Genomic DNA, 17,925 nt, shown 5'->3' with positions numbered 1-17,925 from the left:
GTTCCACAAGGCTCTGTTTTAGGCCCACTGCTCTTTTCTTTATATATGCTACCTCTGGGCAAAATTATTCATAAACATGGTATTAGCTTCCACTGTTATGCTGATTACACATAGTTGTACGTTTCAGCAAAGCCAGATAACAGACACCAGCTTAATAAAGTTGGGGAATGTGTAAAGGACATTAGAAACTGGATGCTTATTAACTTTCTCTTACTTAATTCTGACAAGACAGAAGTACTAGGATCACATGTAGCTACAAGTAAGCTAAGTTCTGATTCCCTTTGGAGTCTGGTCCCTCTCAAGGTTTCTTCCTCATATTGTCTCAGGGAGTTTTTCCTTGCCACCGTGCTGCTGACTTGCTCATTAGGGATAAATTCACATATTTACAATTTATTCTGGTTTAACTTAATTTGAATCTATTTATTTCTGTAAAGCTGCTTTGTGACAATGTCCATTGTTAAAAGCACTATACAAATAAAACTGAATTGAATTGAATTAAGCAGAATATGATTAAAATTAATCAAACATCTTTATTACTTTTAAAACTTAGATAGCTATTTCACACCCCATCAATTTACTTCTCTTAGTCTGTTATCAAAAGCTGCTATTTGTTCTGGTTTCAAATATGTGGAACTAGACACTACATATCAAACATTAAGATATGTTTTGAACCATATTTACAGTTTGAATGTCTCATAGCAAATTTCACAGCTTCATTTTTCATTACTGAATTATGCAGCCTCAAGTCAGGCAATCAAATACTGTTGACTTGTTATATCCATATTTACAAAAAGTCAATACACCTTTGTTGTCTCTAGCAGCTGTAATTCATCTCTGCCAGCATAGACTTTGTTCACAGCAGTTTGAATATCATGCCTAGAGTCAAAGGTAACCTGCACCATTTTCCCAGTGATCTTTCCATGACACACAGGAAGTGACATGTGAATGCTCAAGATCTTCTGATTATCACATTCTAGTAAGAGAGGAAGGAAAGGTTTACTCAGAAATTATGTCATTGCATAGCATGATCTAGTATAACTTTGGTTTTAATGCTAGCCTTATTTTCAGGCTGTAGATGATGGTGCTTTTTGACTGACCTTGTAGGTTGTATGAACTGACAGCTTCTTTAGGCAAATGAATAAGTTCCCACAGGGTTTCCTTTAAATAGACGTAATTAGTTAATGAACCAGTTTAATCGAAAATAGACAGTTTAACATTTTTTACAAAATAATATACTGAGTTGTTCACCCTCCCTTATGAGTTAATTTTTTTTTCAGGTCAACACAAGTGGCTTTGTCATTTCAACCATATACAGCTAATACACTACACATTGAAACGAAACAACTTTCCTCCAGGACCATGGTGCTACATAAAACTGCAAGAGGCTACACATTACTACAAAAAATGCACATGCAAACGTGTGCAAACAGCACAAGACAGGGCAATAACTACTAAAACAGGACAATAGGTAGAGTAAGAGACAGTATAGCACTGACCAGTTGAAAGTTCTCATTTTACTGAGGCATTTTGTAAAGGGCATATGAAGTTTACTGGATAGAAACTAAACCCAACATAAGTTTATGACTGAAAATTCATTCTTATGAACAAACTTTTAGGAAGTGTCCAGTAATGACAAAGCTGTTTTTGACAAGTACCAAATTTGTATCAAAACTCACTTGTGGGTCATTTACATAGAAGCCAATGCAAGATGTCCCAATGTTGAAGTCTATCCAGAAGTTCTGCAAGAGTTCATCCTCAGGTTTAAACAACTAAGTCAATCCAAAAAAAAAAAAAAAATGTTGAATATTGAGAATGTTGGAGCACCATGATACCATAATCACACTTTGCTGTTTCCTTTCTCTATATACAAAATGTCAAATTTATTATTATACACACAAAGTAAGAGGTAATTTTGGTTTTTTTTTTGTCTTTGAAATCTTACCTCAGTGGTGTCTAAAAAAGCCCTTATGCAAGGATATGAAAACACTCTGTGTGTGTATGTTAGAGAGAAAATAAGAGCATCACATTCACAAATAGATCTGAACAAAATATTGCTGACTTTTCCAGTGTATTAAATTGGAATACTAATACACACAAAGCAAATACCTTCTTGAGCTCCCAAAATAGCTGTTGAGTTCATTCAGAAATATCCTACAATCCTTCATACAAAGGCAATAATGATAATGGAGCAATACAGACATTCAAGCCAGACATAATTATTATTAGCATTCTGGTATGTTCTGATGAATTGTTATCTACAGAGATCTGATTTGTGATCATTACTGTATTAACATACCGTTTCAAACTCTTTAACCCTTATTGTTGTGAAAGTTGAAGCAAAGCTTCTGTAGCTGAACCACTTGCTAACCAATTCCTCCCTTAGTTTCTTTGGTGTCATCCGACAGAGTGCCTCAGAAATGGCCACCTGCATTTCGTAATCTATGCAAAAAAAATAGAAACTTTGAGGCATTGATAGAATTTGATTTTAAAAATGTTGAGCTGATACTTGTGAATACGTGCAATGACAAATGTGTTGAACTGAGAACTTAAAGCAAATAGAAGAGAAAGGATTACCTACCACCAACATCAATTATCACTTTAGCAAACTCCTCTCTAAAAATACATAAACAAAAATTTAATTCTGCATAAATATTTAGGCATTAAAATAAAATGTGTAAATATACCATTGCAGAAACATTCTATAGCTCGTAGTATTGAGCTGTATTGTAAACCTTAATACCACTAGGAGGCAGCATTTGCTAAACATCAGTAAACATCAGAAGCGCTGTGAAATAATATGCAAATTACATTACATTTACGTCTATATTTAGTAGAAGTTGTTTACTTTACATGTACATCTTTAAGAGCTCCCCTCCGTTCCACAGACGCACACACACACAAATTATATATGTAATATATGTTTTATACAAAAATCAATCACTCTGTATAACAAGTACTTTATACTGACAAACTTACAGCAGAGAACTATGATCAGACTGACATATTTTTTTACGAGTTTCTTTTGAAGCACTGTCCAGCATTGAATTTATTGTCTTAATGGCCTGTTTGGAGAGAGGGTGACAAATGAAATCAAAACCAACTGTACATGTAGTTATTGTAGGCTTTAATGAGCAATTAATCCCAGTTTAAATTATATTATTTACAATATTCTGGCACCAGTCCTACCTCTAGACGAAGATTGAAATGTACATCTTGGTCAATCACAACAGCTCCAAACCTCAGTATAAGAATCTCCAAAATCTTAATGCTGCCTGCCACATAAAAGTCACGAAGAGACTACATCAACAGAGAAATTTAAAACATTCAAAATGACAAAAACGAAATATCTGTGTGGCCACCTTCAGCGTTGCTCTGGCAAAGTCTCTGAAAGAGAGAGAGAGAGAGAGAGAGAAATAAGAATGAACATAAAAGTCCAGGTAGCTGATAACAGTTTGACTGGAAATAGGCAAGTTTTCTGTAATTAAATAGCTGAGAAACTGTTTGCTGAATCCAATGTGTATTATGGCTTGAGTAATTTTGGCTTAACATTAAATCATGCATTATATAGAGATTACATTACCATCGACACTTCACAGAACGCTTCCATGAGCCGCACTGGAGCCTTGTTTGGTTTCTGCTGCACCTTTAGATGCTCACAAACCATCTCAAACCAATTTAACATGTATGGTTTAAAAGGAAAGACATTAGGTTAGCCTATTAAAACAAACCCCTGTGGAGTTCATTTCACCATACGTTGTACGTTACTACTGTACATAATTTTATGCACAAACACAAATATATAAGCAACTAGAGCTTGAAGGTCTTCAGCTTAATCCCTCAGGATTTCCCACAAATCTATTCCATTCCGCCTCAAACCACCACACCAAACGTGGAGGGTCAGGGGTGTGTTTTATACTGGAGCTCGGTATGTCGGTGTATCTGTGGGACTAGTTTAAATAGCTTTTTAAAACCTAGAGGGCAAAAAAAGGGGACACTTATCTTGACCAATAACCCCTGACAGACCAGTTGGTTGATGCAGTCTTCGTCTTTGGAGATTACTTGTTCAAGCGCCCGTAATATCAGTGTAACATTTTTGAATTCATTTTTATGCAAATCCTGTGGAAGAAAAATGGACAAAGTCGGCCAGATGGGCCAAAATAATTACATCCAGTCAATAATAACTCAACAGAGCACGTGGAAAATTAACTCAAATCCTCTTGCACATTTTAAGCGAAAACGTAGCCCCCTCATATGCAATGTTTGATAAAGGACTGAAACCAAATGGACCTACAGTGGATATCCATAGCACTACATTCTATGCATACAGTAATATTTACAGAACACACTCAAAAGTAGCAAGCATGTATGAATTTTACATTTCATCAGCTGTCGGAAGATATTTTCTTTTATGGCCCCAGGGTCATTGATCCATCTCCAGAGCACGAGCAGTCTTTTTTTTTTTTTTTTTTTCCCTTTTCCCTTTTTTGTCCTAGCTATGGAGGCGTCGGGCCAAGGGTTTATGCGCATGCACACTCCACTTTTTTCTAGCCTAATTATTCATGCTTCTTTATATTAAACCTGGAAGCATTTTCTGATCACAAGATAGAAACCTATAGTTTCATGCGGGAAACAATTTCTTGTAAGGTCATAGTAATAAAGTACACAAAATAGCACTTTTTTTTTGCGATATTGTTATACAAAGATCTATAATGAAAGCAGGACGCTATTTCTACATTCTAAATAAGCACAGAAGGCGTGCAGAATCGGGCTAGTAATTACCGAAAAGGTTAAAAAGCGCAAAACGAAAATATCTTTCTTATCCAAAATGTGTCTATGCTTCTGAGGCTCAGATGGAAAGGGGGCTGTTCCGGTGCCAATGAGCTAAATAGATTACATACTACGTAACTGTTAAAGACCAAACAAACAAACAAACAAACAAACAAATAAATAAATAAATGAGAATAGAGTCAATAGCAGTGTTAGTATTTGACAAACATAATATCAAGAAAAGGGACCGCTGGGGAAAAATCATCCCCAGAACTACCTTTATATTCAAATCACTCCAATTAATTTCATTATTAAGGAGTTTTGCATAATTCGTTTTATTTAACCACCTAGTTAATCGCAGTCAAATTGTAACTAATTAATACAACAATGAATTTACTTCAGTGATTAATGTAACATATGTAGTCATTATGAGTAGCCTTCATAAGTTGCTTCTAAAGACATTTTCCTATTTAAATAATAGTAGGTTTTCCCACCAGCAGCAACTTAAGAAAAAGATATGCAGTTCATTGAATATTGCAATATATGATTTGTTCAAATGACTTTAATTCATTCATCTTCATTAACTTGGAACCTGGTCAGGGTCGCACACACGAGACCCAGTCCACATCAGTTTTGCAATTTAGCATAGCAATAGTGAAATAAACGATTATTTTATTTTGTGTTTATTATCAAAATAATAGGATGTTTTATTCAACTCCTATCTTATTTATCCTATCTTTGTTTTTAAGTGTCAGTTATAGTTTATTTAATGATTTTAATTATTTCATTAATGCATTTTATTATATTATATTTTATTATCCTAAAACACTTTGTGATTCTGGACTCATATATAAAAATGAGTAGATGATGATGATGATGATGATGATACACAACTGAGGCGAAACGAGCATCGAGAAACGAATCTGATAAAACACTTACCACTTGTCCCTCCTTTTTTTTTTTTTTTTGGTCTTTAATGAAAAGTAGCATATTCGTAAACGGTCAAAGGTTCCACCCAAAAGCTCGTACTACCGTACTAAATATACAGGTTCTCAGCCTTGGTCCTGGAGTATCCACTATCCTGCACACTGCGGTATTTTCCCTGATCTAACACACCAACCAACTCAAGAAGAGCTGTTAATTAGCCGTCATAAATTAAATACATATGAAGTATTTTTTTGTCATGAAATTCCAGTTCTTAACCCCCTTATCACACTACAAATAAGCAATAAACAAACAAACAAACAAACAAACAAACAAACAAATAAATAAATAAAAGACAAAAGTGTCTTGAAACCAGATACCCTGCATGCAACGTCATCCAGTTGGTCGATCAGAGACATTGATTTCTCCCCAGTAATAAATTGAAAAACTGAAGTAACATTGTTGGTGGCGAGTGCAACCTCCAGTCTGCTTGAAAGCTGTATAAACAGAAGGGGGAAATGCATTTAGATGAACCCGCATGACTATGTTACAGGGTGCCAAAGCCCCGGGTGTTAACATAGAAGGCAGCTCGGTTAGCTATATTGTATAAATTGTTTCGCAAAATATACACATCACTGGTAGATAATTTATCCGTGTCTCTTATGTAGATATACTTTGCTTCTGAAATAAGTTATCCAATTTGTTGTCAAAATACACTTACACTCATAATTTCCGAACTGAAGACCTCGCAACAGACAAACGGACACAGGTGCGCTCTATTTGAGAGCAATGGCGCCACGTGCACGTGGTTAAAGTGTTTTGGGGCTTAAATGTGAGGTGATTTTTTTTTTCCGATGGCAGCTTCCTGTACAAATTTTAGGTCATTCAGTAGAGGTTGGAATTTGCCTAATGCAAAAATTAAACACAGCAAACAACTGCATGAATTTCTTTGAAAGGACGGGCATAATCACAGAATTACAGTTGGTAGGGGCTGAAAAGGGAAGACTGTAGGTACATATTTTTAAATAATAACATTAACAATAAAATACAAGATAAGAAGGTACTCCGATGAAGCCTAACTTTAACATCATATTAAACTCAACCGGTCTTGCAGTGATTATTACTTCCGCCCTCCACACATGCATATGTGCATGATAAACACACTCGCTTCTGCGCGCAAAACAGTCTATTTAAAAAAAGATCATTTGAAAATTGAACTGTATTCATTTGTTATAAAAGAAGCAAAGAAGCATAATAATAATAATAATAATAATAATAATAATAATAATAATAACCAAATTAGGTGAAGGGGTTAATGTTTTACTTTTTTCAGGATTGTACAAGTGCTATAAAAGACGCGCACGCTGGCTAAAACTGAAATTGTTTACTGTATGCGCACTGTTTTGTTTGACCGGTCCTTGTTGTTTTGTGTCAGCACTGCACAATGGCTTTTCGTTTACATATAACAACTAATGACCTCCACTATATCACATCTCGCATGGGAACGACTCTTAACTCACGACTGCGTGTGCGGCTAGCTAGCAAAATTTTGCTGACTCTTATAGGATCAAGGATTGTCAACTGTAACGTCTTTTTTTTTTCTTTTTAACCTGCGACGATAGCCTCTTTTCTGCAACCGTCAGATTAATTCTAGGATGATCTTGAAGATAATGGGATTATGCAGCCATTCTCTATACTGTCTTTTAATTTAAGATCTAACTGCATACATATTTTGTATACGTATTTTGAGTGGTTTCTGTTCATCTTTGCTTGCGGTTGATCCGTGCAATGATTGTACGCTCTTGAATGGTAGGCTATAAAATGCGTCATTAGTGTAGGTCAGTGGTAGGGATCAGGTAAAACGAAAGTAATCTACGCCGAGTTTGTCTTCAGGAGAGCTGAGCTGGAGCAGTGTTTCGGCCCTGCCTCCCTCTTTACATACACACAGCAGCAGTCATAACTGAGATCATTACTCACCTCCTGTCTCCCGAAGCGCACCTGTGAGGGAGCGGCGAGACCTGGATTTACGCGATGCACTAAGAATATAGCAGATGGCTTAACTAATTCTGGAAGTACTTAGGAATTTCATAGATCTCAGCTCAGTAACACAAAAATTATAAAGGTTTGCTAAATTTAAGTGCGTCGATGCTCGCTATGGTTCAGAGTTGATTCATCTCTGGCTGAATTCACAGAGGCAGGCACGAGCTCATCGACAACTTTTTAGTGACATCGCACCATGTCAAAATCGTCAGATCAGTTTGACAACTCAGACTGCGTGTGCTCGTTCGGAATGAAGCTAACGTGGGACATTAACGACCCTAAACTTCCGCAGGTAACAATGTTTTTGCCTGTACTGGCTCAATAAACGCAACACACTAGTCAGTTTAGCTCAGAGATTACCACAACTATTATTAATAGTCTACAAATATTAACGATTATAGGCTATCTGTTCTGTTATGGAGTGTACCAGTAGTTTTGTTTTACAGGACATGCTTTGTGGATGTTGTATTAATTCAGATGTTCCCAATTTCAGTACATCTACCCTTGCTAAAACTACCCGGTGCATTTGGATTAGGTTTTGTGATGTTTTGGTTGAACTGGTTGATTTGTTTGTTTGGCTGATTGGCCAGCACTCTAGTTTCTAGTCATAGTTCGGTCACGATTTGTGAGCATTTACATCTCTGTTAAGGGGACGTATGAAAATATAAATGATTAATTGTGTTCACAGGACACGAAGCAGTACGATGCGTTTCAGGAGTGGACAGATGGTTATGTTCGGTACATATACAGTGCCGAAGACAAAAACGCGCAGCGCCACTTGAGCGGTTGGGCCATGCGCAACACGAACAACCACAACTGTCAAATCCTGAAGAAATCGTGCTTGGGCGTCGTGGTTTGCTCCAGAAACTGCACACTTGCAGACGGCACCAAACTCCAACTGCGGCCTGCCATTTGTGATAAAGCCCGCCAGAAGCAGCAAAGTAAGTTTAATAACCTTGAACAAACCCTTCACCATCTCCAGCACAGTTTTTACAAGTTGCATTGGCGATATATTGGCGTGGTTTAAAGTGATTCTTCGTTAATTTAAAAAAAAAAATTCTCTTGTCAAAACTCACTGACCACAATCTGAAGTTGGTATATAAAAAGGCTACAACGACAGATTTTACTTATAGACTCCTAAACAAATCTCATCCTCTGTATCACCTGTAGTCGGAGATATGGTTTCATTTTAAGTGGCTCCAGTGCCTTGGTCAAATACCGAGAATGCCTTTGCAAAACCAGTGTAACGCATGAGTTCTTCCTAAACCGGTCTGCTATCGGTAGGAGCATGACCCTTTCTTGTTTTTCTCACATTTGAATTTATGTGTGGTTAAAGCGGTGGAGTCATCCCTAAACTCTTGTTTAAAGACCTTAAAATCTTGTTTAATGCACTTACGTTCCCCTGTCCCCCAGTAGATTATGGCACATTCTAATGATCACTGCTGCTGAAGGGCACTAGATAAAATATGAATTAATGGATTCTGTAAGCTGTATGTCCACTATGGAGTCCATTGGGACTGTGCTGATCTCAGAGCTACATTTTTCACTCTTTGCGTTGATCATACCTATGCTCTACTCTCACCATCATTCAGCTGTAAAGAGCAAAGCGTCCGCATGCAGCGATAATTGTGATTAAATGTAGGCTTTGTTTACTTCCGCGTTATCAAACGTCTTGCCATATCACCTACATATTTTATTTTCCAATTCGATAGCATACCCAAATGTTTGATAGTTTATCTATTTATTTAGTCGATTTATCATTAATTCATTGTTTTACATTTTAGTGAATCACAGTCTAGTTAAATACCGTGGCCCATGATAACGGCATCTTTTTTTCTAATTGTCCCTAGAAAAGCTTTGTCCAAACTGCAGCTCAGCTCTCGAGTTGGTGCCATGTCGTGGCCATAGCGGTTATCCTGTCACCAATTTCTGGAGAGTGGATGGCAAGGCCATATTTTTCCAGGTATGTGTTTGTGTATTTGCCGATTGTAACAATACTGATTCTGTGCTTTAAGAGGTCTATACAAAATGCTCACGAATTCAGACGCATCTTTTCCCCATTTATAAATTTGTGGACAAAATGTGGTAGGCTACGTAAGCAGTTTAAAGCATAGCCTATAGTTTAAATACAGAAAAGCCAAGTCAGATTCATTGAATTAGTGAAAAGAATTTGTCAGACGAATTTTAAGAACATTTTAAAATAATCGTTTAATCTAAGCCTTTTTTTTTAAGTATATTTGTTTGGAGTTAGTGTTTAAGACTTGCTTGGTCATTTGCATTTTGGGTCAGCAGTTATGAAACTGACACTATAAATGCACTTTGTGATCAGATTTATATCGACCTAGCTGTTCATCACGCTTATAATTTCTTATTCGGCAACTTTTGTGCTATAATTCTGAATTCTGGTCATAATTGTGACTCAGATGGATACTGGACATTTTTATAGGCTAAAGGCGTTCATGATCACCCGCGACCCGAGAGCAAGTCGGAAACGGAGGCGAGGAGAAGCGCAGTAAAGAGAAGAATGGCTTCCCCTCACTTCTCGCAGAAAAGGAGACTCGTAGAACCAGAGGTAATACACACACACACACACACACACACACACACACACACACACACACACACACACACACACACAGAGAGAGAGAGAGAGAGAGAATAATAATAATAATAATAATAATAACGACGGTGCCTATTATTATTATTATTATTATTATTATTATTATTATTAATAGTAGTAGTAGTAGTATAAAAACCTTCGCAAATATTTCTTTATATTGTGCACCATGTTAATGATCACAGACATTAATGATCATGTCAGTGATCTCTGCTATAAATGATGAACATGTTTGTATAAGATGATTAAAATTGATGTTGAATAGTGTTACAACCTGATTAAACCTCCTGGTACACTACAATTAAAAAAATACATGGGCTTCCTAAACCTCTTTTTAAAATAAATCTCATATTCTACATTAATAAAAATGTTCACTTCAAATCTCAAGTGTCCAGCTAGATCTAGATCATGTATTTAGATCTAATACATGAATTGGTCACGTCAGAGCAAGCTGAACGAAATTTGAAGGTCTTTTCTGTTTCTGCAGTGTCATGCCATAAGGCCAGCCACCATCAACAAGCTTCATTACACAAATATTTATAGTAAACATACACTTTAGATGCTGGCTGTGTAATGCCAAATTGGTTTACTTACGTGAGGGGAAAATTGCAATAAAGTCAGCATCATTTCAATATTTTTAAGACAAAAATGATTTCAGCATGCAGCCATGATTATGCTTTGTCTGGACCATAAAGCAGGGAAGCAAACACCAAACAGCCTCTTATGGTTTTGTAATATTTAGCTTTGTTTAGTGCACTTTTTTCATAAAAGGTTTGTAAAATATTTAAAGGTATTGTAAAATATTTAGGCAATATTTAAAGGTTTGTAAAATATTTAGACAAGTCCATCTTTCCTTAATTAAATATAAATTACTGGTTATATTAAAAGACTTACCAGTGATTTCTTATACTATAAGACACCAACAACACTGACCTTCTATTTACAATATTAATTTCCCAGATACCCCTACAAACATTCCCATATTCATTCAGGATCTCATCCTAAAGCTTTCCTCATGTAAGACCTAATATTGTTAATATTTGCATTCTTTCAGCAATATTTAATCAGGTAACTAGGCAACTGAATTCTGCCATTATCCACTCCATTCATTCACCATCATTTATTGGCATATGTAAGAGAATAAAATACGACATGGATGCATGCTAAATGCTTAGTGTCTGTACCTATCATTTTTATTATTTAAAAGTATTTATGCTTTAAATTCATTCAGTAGCCTATTATTTAAAAATATTTTAAATGTTATTTAATATACATATATTTATTTGTTGAACAAAATGTTAGTTTGTTGAGTAAAATATTAATGTGTATTTGTATGAAGAGACTTTGTGGCCTAATAAACAGCATTCCTTTCTCCCAGCCTGGCCGCTACCATGATATGCCCTTCCCCAACATCCACCAGCTCACCATGGAGACCCCAGATCGCTTCAGCATCATTGCTGAATCCAATTTCCCTATCCAGACACAGCACTACACGCCATTCCAGAACACAGAGCCTTACAAGTTCCCCTATGACACACATGGCCCAACAGCCATGGCTGATGCTGCAAGCCCTCTGCAGAAGCCTTCTAACCACCGCCTGTACATGGCAAGACCTCCATGTGGATATGACTTTGCAGTGCCAGGCTACCTCAGTTCTGCACCCTACCCCACAGCACTGTATAAGGACCCTGCTAGCCCCCCCTGTGAGGCTGAACTCAATAAAAGTTGCTCTGGCCTGAGTGGGATGCCTCACACAACCAGCTCACTCCCAAACCATGAGCGCTCTTATCCAGATGCCACCACCAAGCACCATAGCTGGAAGCAGATCCTGGGCAAAGGGCCATATGGAGAGAGAGGGGAATACCCACAGCTTTCTGCCAATGCCAACCACTATTACAACACTGAATACCCATGCAGGTACACAGGGCCCAGTCCGAATACTCCGACAGCCCTTCAGACCATCATAACCACTACCACTAAAGTGTCCTACCAGCCGTGTCCTAAGCCATCTGTGGTAAAATATGGTGAGAGTATCTATGACATGAAGGGTCTGTCAAACTGTAACTCTGTCCTAGAGGAGACCTCCCCCAACACCTACTCTGACCTGAAGATCCCAGAGGATTCAAGCGTCATAAAAACGGCTCTGTCCTACCAGGATTCGGTCCCCACAAAAATTGAAAGGACTGAGAACTTCGAAGGTTACCGTTACAGCGGCTACAGCTCCAACAGCTGCCCTGAGAGACTGGCACATCCATACAGGTATGAAGGTGGAGAGTACTGATCTACTGCTTCAGCGCTAATTATCAGGAAACAACAGCAGAAGAGGAGAAAAGAAAACTATTTTCGCTGATGATATTTGAGTAAGCCAAAGAAGACATGGGTAAAAATGCCTATCATACTTTCCTTCAGTGTATATATGCCTAGCTATTTATAAATAGTATTCAAACTTTTAGATGAAAAGATATTTGTGTAGTTACCTGATTCACATTCGATCAAATGTGCAACACAAAACATTTCATTAAATTGCTGATTTAGCAGAGTTAAATGGATGATGGTAAATGTTGAATAAAAAATGCATTTTGTATGTTTGTAAATTATGAGTAGAGGTGTACTGGAATCACAGATGTGTTATTAAAAAAGTCTAATTTGAACTTAAATTAAATGTGACACCAAGTTGTTCAGAAAGGATACTCAGTATTTTTCGGTGAGCTATAATTTAAGGCTAAAAGTGTAACTAATAGTGGTTGTCTGAATATAAATATTCATAATAATGGCTTATGTTTAATTGATAAGCAACTTCCATATCCCTACATGCCATTTGTAAATTACACAAATAAAGGAAGCTTCAAAATCTTGACACCTTGAGGGTTTTTAGCTGAAAAACAAGAAAATGCTCCTCTCAGAGATCTCTGTGTTTATTCAGCATAATCCCAGTGGGAAGTGGAGAACACATCATCTACTAACATATAATAAGGGGCTTTGCGACCAAGCACCTTTAAGGCTTAAAAGAAAGAGAGTGACACATTTTACTGGCATGAACAATCAAGTTCCTCTGTCAAAAGGGATCAAGGATAATCACACACAATTAATCATCTGGTTTGTCAGTGCATAACTTTTAATCTTCATCTTGAGAAGAGCCTTGAGGCACAAACCTCTTCTGCTCTGGCGTGTGTGTGTGTGTGTGTGTATGTGCACACAAATAGGAAATATTATTATAGTGAAAGAAAGAATGATAGAAAGGTCAAGAAAGGATGAAAAGATAAATGTGTGTGTGGAAGGTGAAAGAGAGAAGGAAAGAACAAGAGTGAAAGAAATGCCAGTAATACTTGTTGCTGACAAAATCTCTTCACACAACCTTTACACCAAGGACTGAAGACAAGGCATCACGGCATCATGGAGCCATACACATGCAAACTGTTTTCTCTGTGTTACCAAGACAAACAAAACCTCAGTATCTACTTCTTTTAAAATGTGCTCTTTAAAATTCTGGTTCTTTTAAAATGTGCTCTTTTCTTAATAAAAAATAATGTTTTGTAACTAATTATATTTTGATAATTGTTGGCATCCAGTACAGTCCCCTTTTTTTTGCTATTCACTGAAGACATTTGGTTTTGAAATCAAAAGATGAAAATGAGAAGATAGATCAGAATTTCAGCTTTCATTTCCTAGTATTTATTTCTACATGGGTTAAAAAACTTAGAACATGGCACCATTTGTTTGAATCCACCCATTTTTCAAGTGATCAAAAATATTGGAACACTGACAGTTGTTTCTTGTTGCCCAGGTATTCCCTGCTAGATTGATTATTTAAACAACAAAACTTGGTTTGAGCCCTGGGTTTCACCTGTGAAGACTGCATTTGTTGTTAAAAAGGATAAACCAACATGAAGACCAGAAAGCTGTCTATGGGAGAAAAGCAAGCCATTTAAAAGCTCAGAAAAGACGGAAAATCAAAAAGCCACAAAAGTCCTGGAACCAAGATTAACTTCTACCAAATTGATGGAAAGGCCAAAGTGTGGAGAAAGGAAGGATCTGCTCATTGGTTAAGCACAGTGGAGGTACTGTCTTGGCTTGGGCTTGCATGGCTGCTTCTGGAATGGGCTCACTAATCTTTATTGATGATGTAACTCATGATGTTAGCAGCAGAATGAATTCAGAAATCTACAGAAACATTCTGTCTGCAAATTTACAGAGAAATGCATCCAATCCTATTGGGAGGAACTTCACCAAGCAGCATGACAATGACCCAAAACACTCTGCAAACAAAACAAAGGATTTCATCAGGGGAAAAGTGGAAGGTTTTAGACTGGACAAGTCAATCACCAGACCTTAACCAAATTGGGCATGCATTTCACCTCCTGAAGAGATGACTGAAGGGAGAAACTCCCCAAAACAAAGAAGCTGCAGTACAAGCCTGGAAAAGCACCACAAAAGAAGAATGCAACAGTTTGGTGATGTCAGTAGGTTACCAGCTTAATGCAGTTTTTGCAAGCAAGGGACAAGCAAACAAATACTAAATGTTATTTACTTTAATTTATTTGAAGACTGTTCCTATAAATCTGTTCCTATATTTTTGCTTACCTAAAAATTGGGTGGTCTGCCACAAAAGGTCCCATGTTCTAAGTTGTTTAACACATCTAGATGTAAATTTTAGGAAATTCTGAACTATCATCTTATATTCATCTTTTGATCTCAAAACCAAATCTCTTCAGTCTTTAGCAAAAACAAAAGCTGTTCCAATACTTTCGGAGGGGACTGTATATGTTGGAGTAGCATTGATTTAGAATTAACTAACACACTACATATAGCTCATAGAGAGTGGCCTTTATTACATCAGATTTAGACATACAGATACAAAAAGAGCCTGAGAGACTTTGAGGACCTTGTGTCTTACAGAGCAACACAAATGTCTGTATGTCTGTGATTATGGTCCTCCATGCCAAGTGCCCCTATATTCCTTTTGTCGTACTTATGATGAGCCCTTATTTGCAACTAGTGGATGAGAGATAGATGCAGCTCAAAGGCAGGTGCTTGATAATCTTTGCAACTCCAGAACACTTCAAAGTCAAAGTTTTGATTAATGTTTTCAAGATATGTGTGAAGAAAAACATGTAAGGATGCTGTTTTAGGGCTTTACATTAAGGTTCATTTATTTAACATTATTTCCTGTATTACTTAACAATTAAAACACATGACCTTTAGTATTAATAATTGAATACTTTTAATTAATATTTCTAAATATTGAACAAAGTAGACCAAAAAATAAATATTGGAATTAACCAATGCTTATTACAACTATGACTAAAAATAAGTCCACAACAACCAATGCCTTAATGAATACTGTATGTTTGCAATAGCTAAATGGCAATAGTGGGTTCCAACACTGACTGATTATTATAATTTCCCATAGATTTTTCTTGCCACAATATTACAGACAGTGACTTTGGATTTTAGATTCCAAAATCTAAATTAATGTTGCAATATTAATATTATTGAAGATGATCATTTTATTTGATTCCTCCACTTTGATTTTCAATCTCTAATCACAACAGAGGATATTGCTCAAAATTTTCTATTTAATCATTTAAATCCTAAAAGCATCCAAAATACATTGGATCTGTTTTCCAGGCTGTGGTTATAGCCTTATTATAGTTATGTGTTGACACTTCATAACTTTATAATTCTTTATAAAGAATATAAAACTTTATAAAGAATTTTTGCTTATAGTATATTTTATATAACCATATATAGTCTCTCTCACACACTCACTCTGTCCCTTCTTTACTATCTCTTTTTCCTCTCATTTTGTGCCTCCTCTCTCTCTCTCTCTCTCTCAACAGCATTAAGCAAGAGTAGAGCACAGGTGGTTTGAGCTCTAGCAGGCAAACTGATGAGGCACTCTTGCTGCCTTCATCACTGCCATTAACTCAGACACACCAACCCAGTTCTCTGGCTGGAGAGGAAGAAGTGTTTACATTCAGACACAGAGAGCAGTCATTGATGTTTTTTCCCCCTTTCAGTCATTTTTCATTCTCTTTATCTGGTCCTTCCCTCTTTTGCAAACATACATATATCCTTTTGGTCAATCATCTCACCACTCGGTCTGAGTATGTCTGTGCTGTGGAGTTTGAAAATCCTTAGATTACCAAGTGCACGTGCAGGTGGCTCTTTAGACTGGATTGTTCGTTTCCAATCTAACAGGTGTAACAAGGCCTCACAAAAAATCTTTAGATCTGCTGTAGTATCATTTTTCACACCACTGTTACTTTGAGAGATGTGATATTCCTGTCAATGTCAATGCATATGCTGCTTTTTGAGACACTGAGGCTACAGAAAGGCTCAGAGGAAACTATTTCACCTGATAAATGTTATTTTGTCCCTTGCCATGAACTGTAGCAAGAATCCCAGCAATGCAGGCACAGAGAAGCACAAATCCATCTTTAAAAGCAGCTTGTTAGAAAAGCATCTATTCCTGCTTCCCAGTGACCATGAAACGCAATTCCTGTGACTTAAAAGCAAAGTTTGAATATGCATATCCAAGATGGTTAAATGATGAATAAATCAAATGAATTTGATAGAAATTGTCCATCTGAGTCCATCAAGACCACCGATTTCTATCAACTGTTCATTCTTTCTTGCAATCTCAGGTCCTGAGATTTCGACATCCATACCTACTTTGTGCTGTACCAAATATTAATAAGCACATATTAATATATAGTAAGTGGCTGGCTACAAGATTTACCCGAAAACTAACATAATGCCTACTATTACTTAATCATGTTTTTCTGTTTTGAACAGTTATCTAAACACTTTTTACATTTCCTATTGACAAATTTAGTAACAGACAAGGGGCAAATGTACTCAACCAGAAAGTGTCCAATATAAAACATACTTATGGTCATCAAAAACAATATAACATGTCTGTCTGTTGAAAGTTAATGAGTTTGTAAAATGAATAACAATACAAATAGATAGTAGTAACTACAAAATAGAAGGATCTATTTTTATTCTTATTCAACACACACACACACACACACATATATACACACATGCACACACTATCACACTGCAGTCCCTATACCTGTGAGACATCACATTTGAGTACCTGCTACACCCAGGGCTTTCTCAAAGGGTGTATGAAAGTGAGTATGCATCAGCAAAAATTTTAGCAAGAAACTGTGAAATCGATGTTGAGATCAGATTCTGCAATCATCAGGAAAAACACAAAATAGCTACTCTTAACTCTATCATGTTTTTTAATAGATCATTTTAATCATTGCAAAGACTAATGCAAGACTAATGTTACTCAGAGTGTGCTTATAATAAGTAATGGTGAGTATGCTGTTTTTGCTTCAGCCTGGGATAGGCCATGAGGAGCAGCGAGGGAGACGTGTATATCTTCAATAGAGGGGAGATATTTTTGCTAGCGATAGAAAGGGGAAAATATAGCATAAATAAAAACATGGCAGATCTATCACAGCTGTGGACAAGAAAGTAATGTGTTATGGACCATAGAGAATGAGTTGTCAAATAGAAAGAAACAATGATATCAGTAATCACCTCCTAGATCTGCTGTA

At 36.6% G+C, this 17,925-nt stretch overlaps 2 protein-coding genes across 7 annotated transcripts in view; one reads left to right on the top strand and one right to left on the bottom strand.

Moving 5' to 3' along the window:
- sycp2l (synaptonemal complex protein 2-like) overlaps positions 1 to 7,764 on the bottom strand; it is a 42,947-nt gene extending 35,183 nt beyond the window's left edge. The window contains exons 1-14 of one of the 4 annotated variants that reach the window (XM_053227872.1): positions 7,669 to 7,764; positions 6,072 to 6,188; positions 4,000 to 4,116; positions 3,581 to 3,682; positions 3,360 to 3,384; positions 3,187 to 3,272; positions 2,977 to 3,062; positions 2,579 to 2,613; positions 2,297 to 2,439; positions 2,107 to 2,159; positions 1,943 to 1,988; positions 1,677 to 1,769; positions 1,098 to 1,158; positions 804 to 973 (exon numbers count right to left, since the gene is read on the bottom strand). In XM_053227872.1, coding sequence (XP_053083847.1) covers positions 804 to 973; positions 1,098 to 1,158; positions 1,677 to 1,769; positions 1,943 to 1,988; positions 2,107 to 2,159; positions 2,297 to 2,439; positions 2,579 to 2,613; positions 2,977 to 3,062; positions 3,187 to 3,272; positions 3,360 to 3,384; positions 3,581 to 3,682; positions 4,000 to 4,116; positions 6,072 to 6,110 — 1,056 coding nt within the window. In that variant the 5' untranslated portion in view covers positions 6,111 to 6,188; positions 7,669 to 7,764. Of the gene's footprint in view, positions 1 to 803; positions 974 to 1,097; positions 1,159 to 1,676; positions 1,770 to 1,942; positions 1,989 to 2,106; positions 2,160 to 2,296; positions 2,440 to 2,578; positions 2,614 to 2,976; positions 3,063 to 3,186; positions 3,273 to 3,359; positions 3,385 to 3,580; positions 3,683 to 3,999; positions 4,117 to 6,071; positions 6,189 to 6,412; positions 6,937 to 7,668 lie in introns of those variants that run through there. The other 3 variants (XM_053227874.1, XM_026923975.3, XM_053227873.1) reach the window with 3 other exon arrangements.
- Positions 7,765 to 7,792: 28 nt separating this feature from the next.
- Positions 7,793 to 17,533, top strand: gcm2 (glial cells missing transcription factor 2). 3 transcript variants are annotated; one of them, XR_008300721.1, is made up of 7 exons: positions 7,793 to 8,023; positions 8,420 to 8,672; positions 9,582 to 9,694; positions 10,178 to 10,303; positions 11,727 to 12,708; positions 14,133 to 14,406; positions 14,541 to 17,531. XR_008300721.1 is itself a non-coding variant. In XM_034298196.2 (5 exons), exons 1-5 carry the CDS (start codon positions 7,928 to 7,930, stop codon positions 12,627 to 12,629), a joined length of 1,491 nt encoding a protein of 496 aa, XP_034154087.1. In that variant the 5' UTR covers positions 7,793 to 7,927; the 3' UTR covers positions 12,630 to 13,205. The 3 variants fall into 3 exon arrangements, 1 of the variants encoding a protein (XP_034154087.1); XR_008300720.1 differs by having other exon boundaries at positions 14,133 to 17,533; XM_034298196.2 differs by lacking the exons at positions 14,133 to 14,406; positions 14,541 to 17,531 and having other exon boundaries at positions 11,727 to 13,205.
- The last annotated feature ends 392 nt before the right edge of the window (positions 17,534 to 17,925 follow it).

This window comes from Pangasianodon hypophthalmus, chromosome 22, assembly GCF_027358585.1.
Source record: "Pangasianodon hypophthalmus isolate fPanHyp1 chromosome 22, fPanHyp1.pri, whole genome shotgun sequence".
NCBI lineage: Eukaryota > Metazoa > Chordata > Actinopteri > Siluriformes > Pangasiidae > Pangasianodon > Pangasianodon hypophthalmus.
This window is presented reverse-complemented; position numbering and strand designations above follow the sequence as displayed.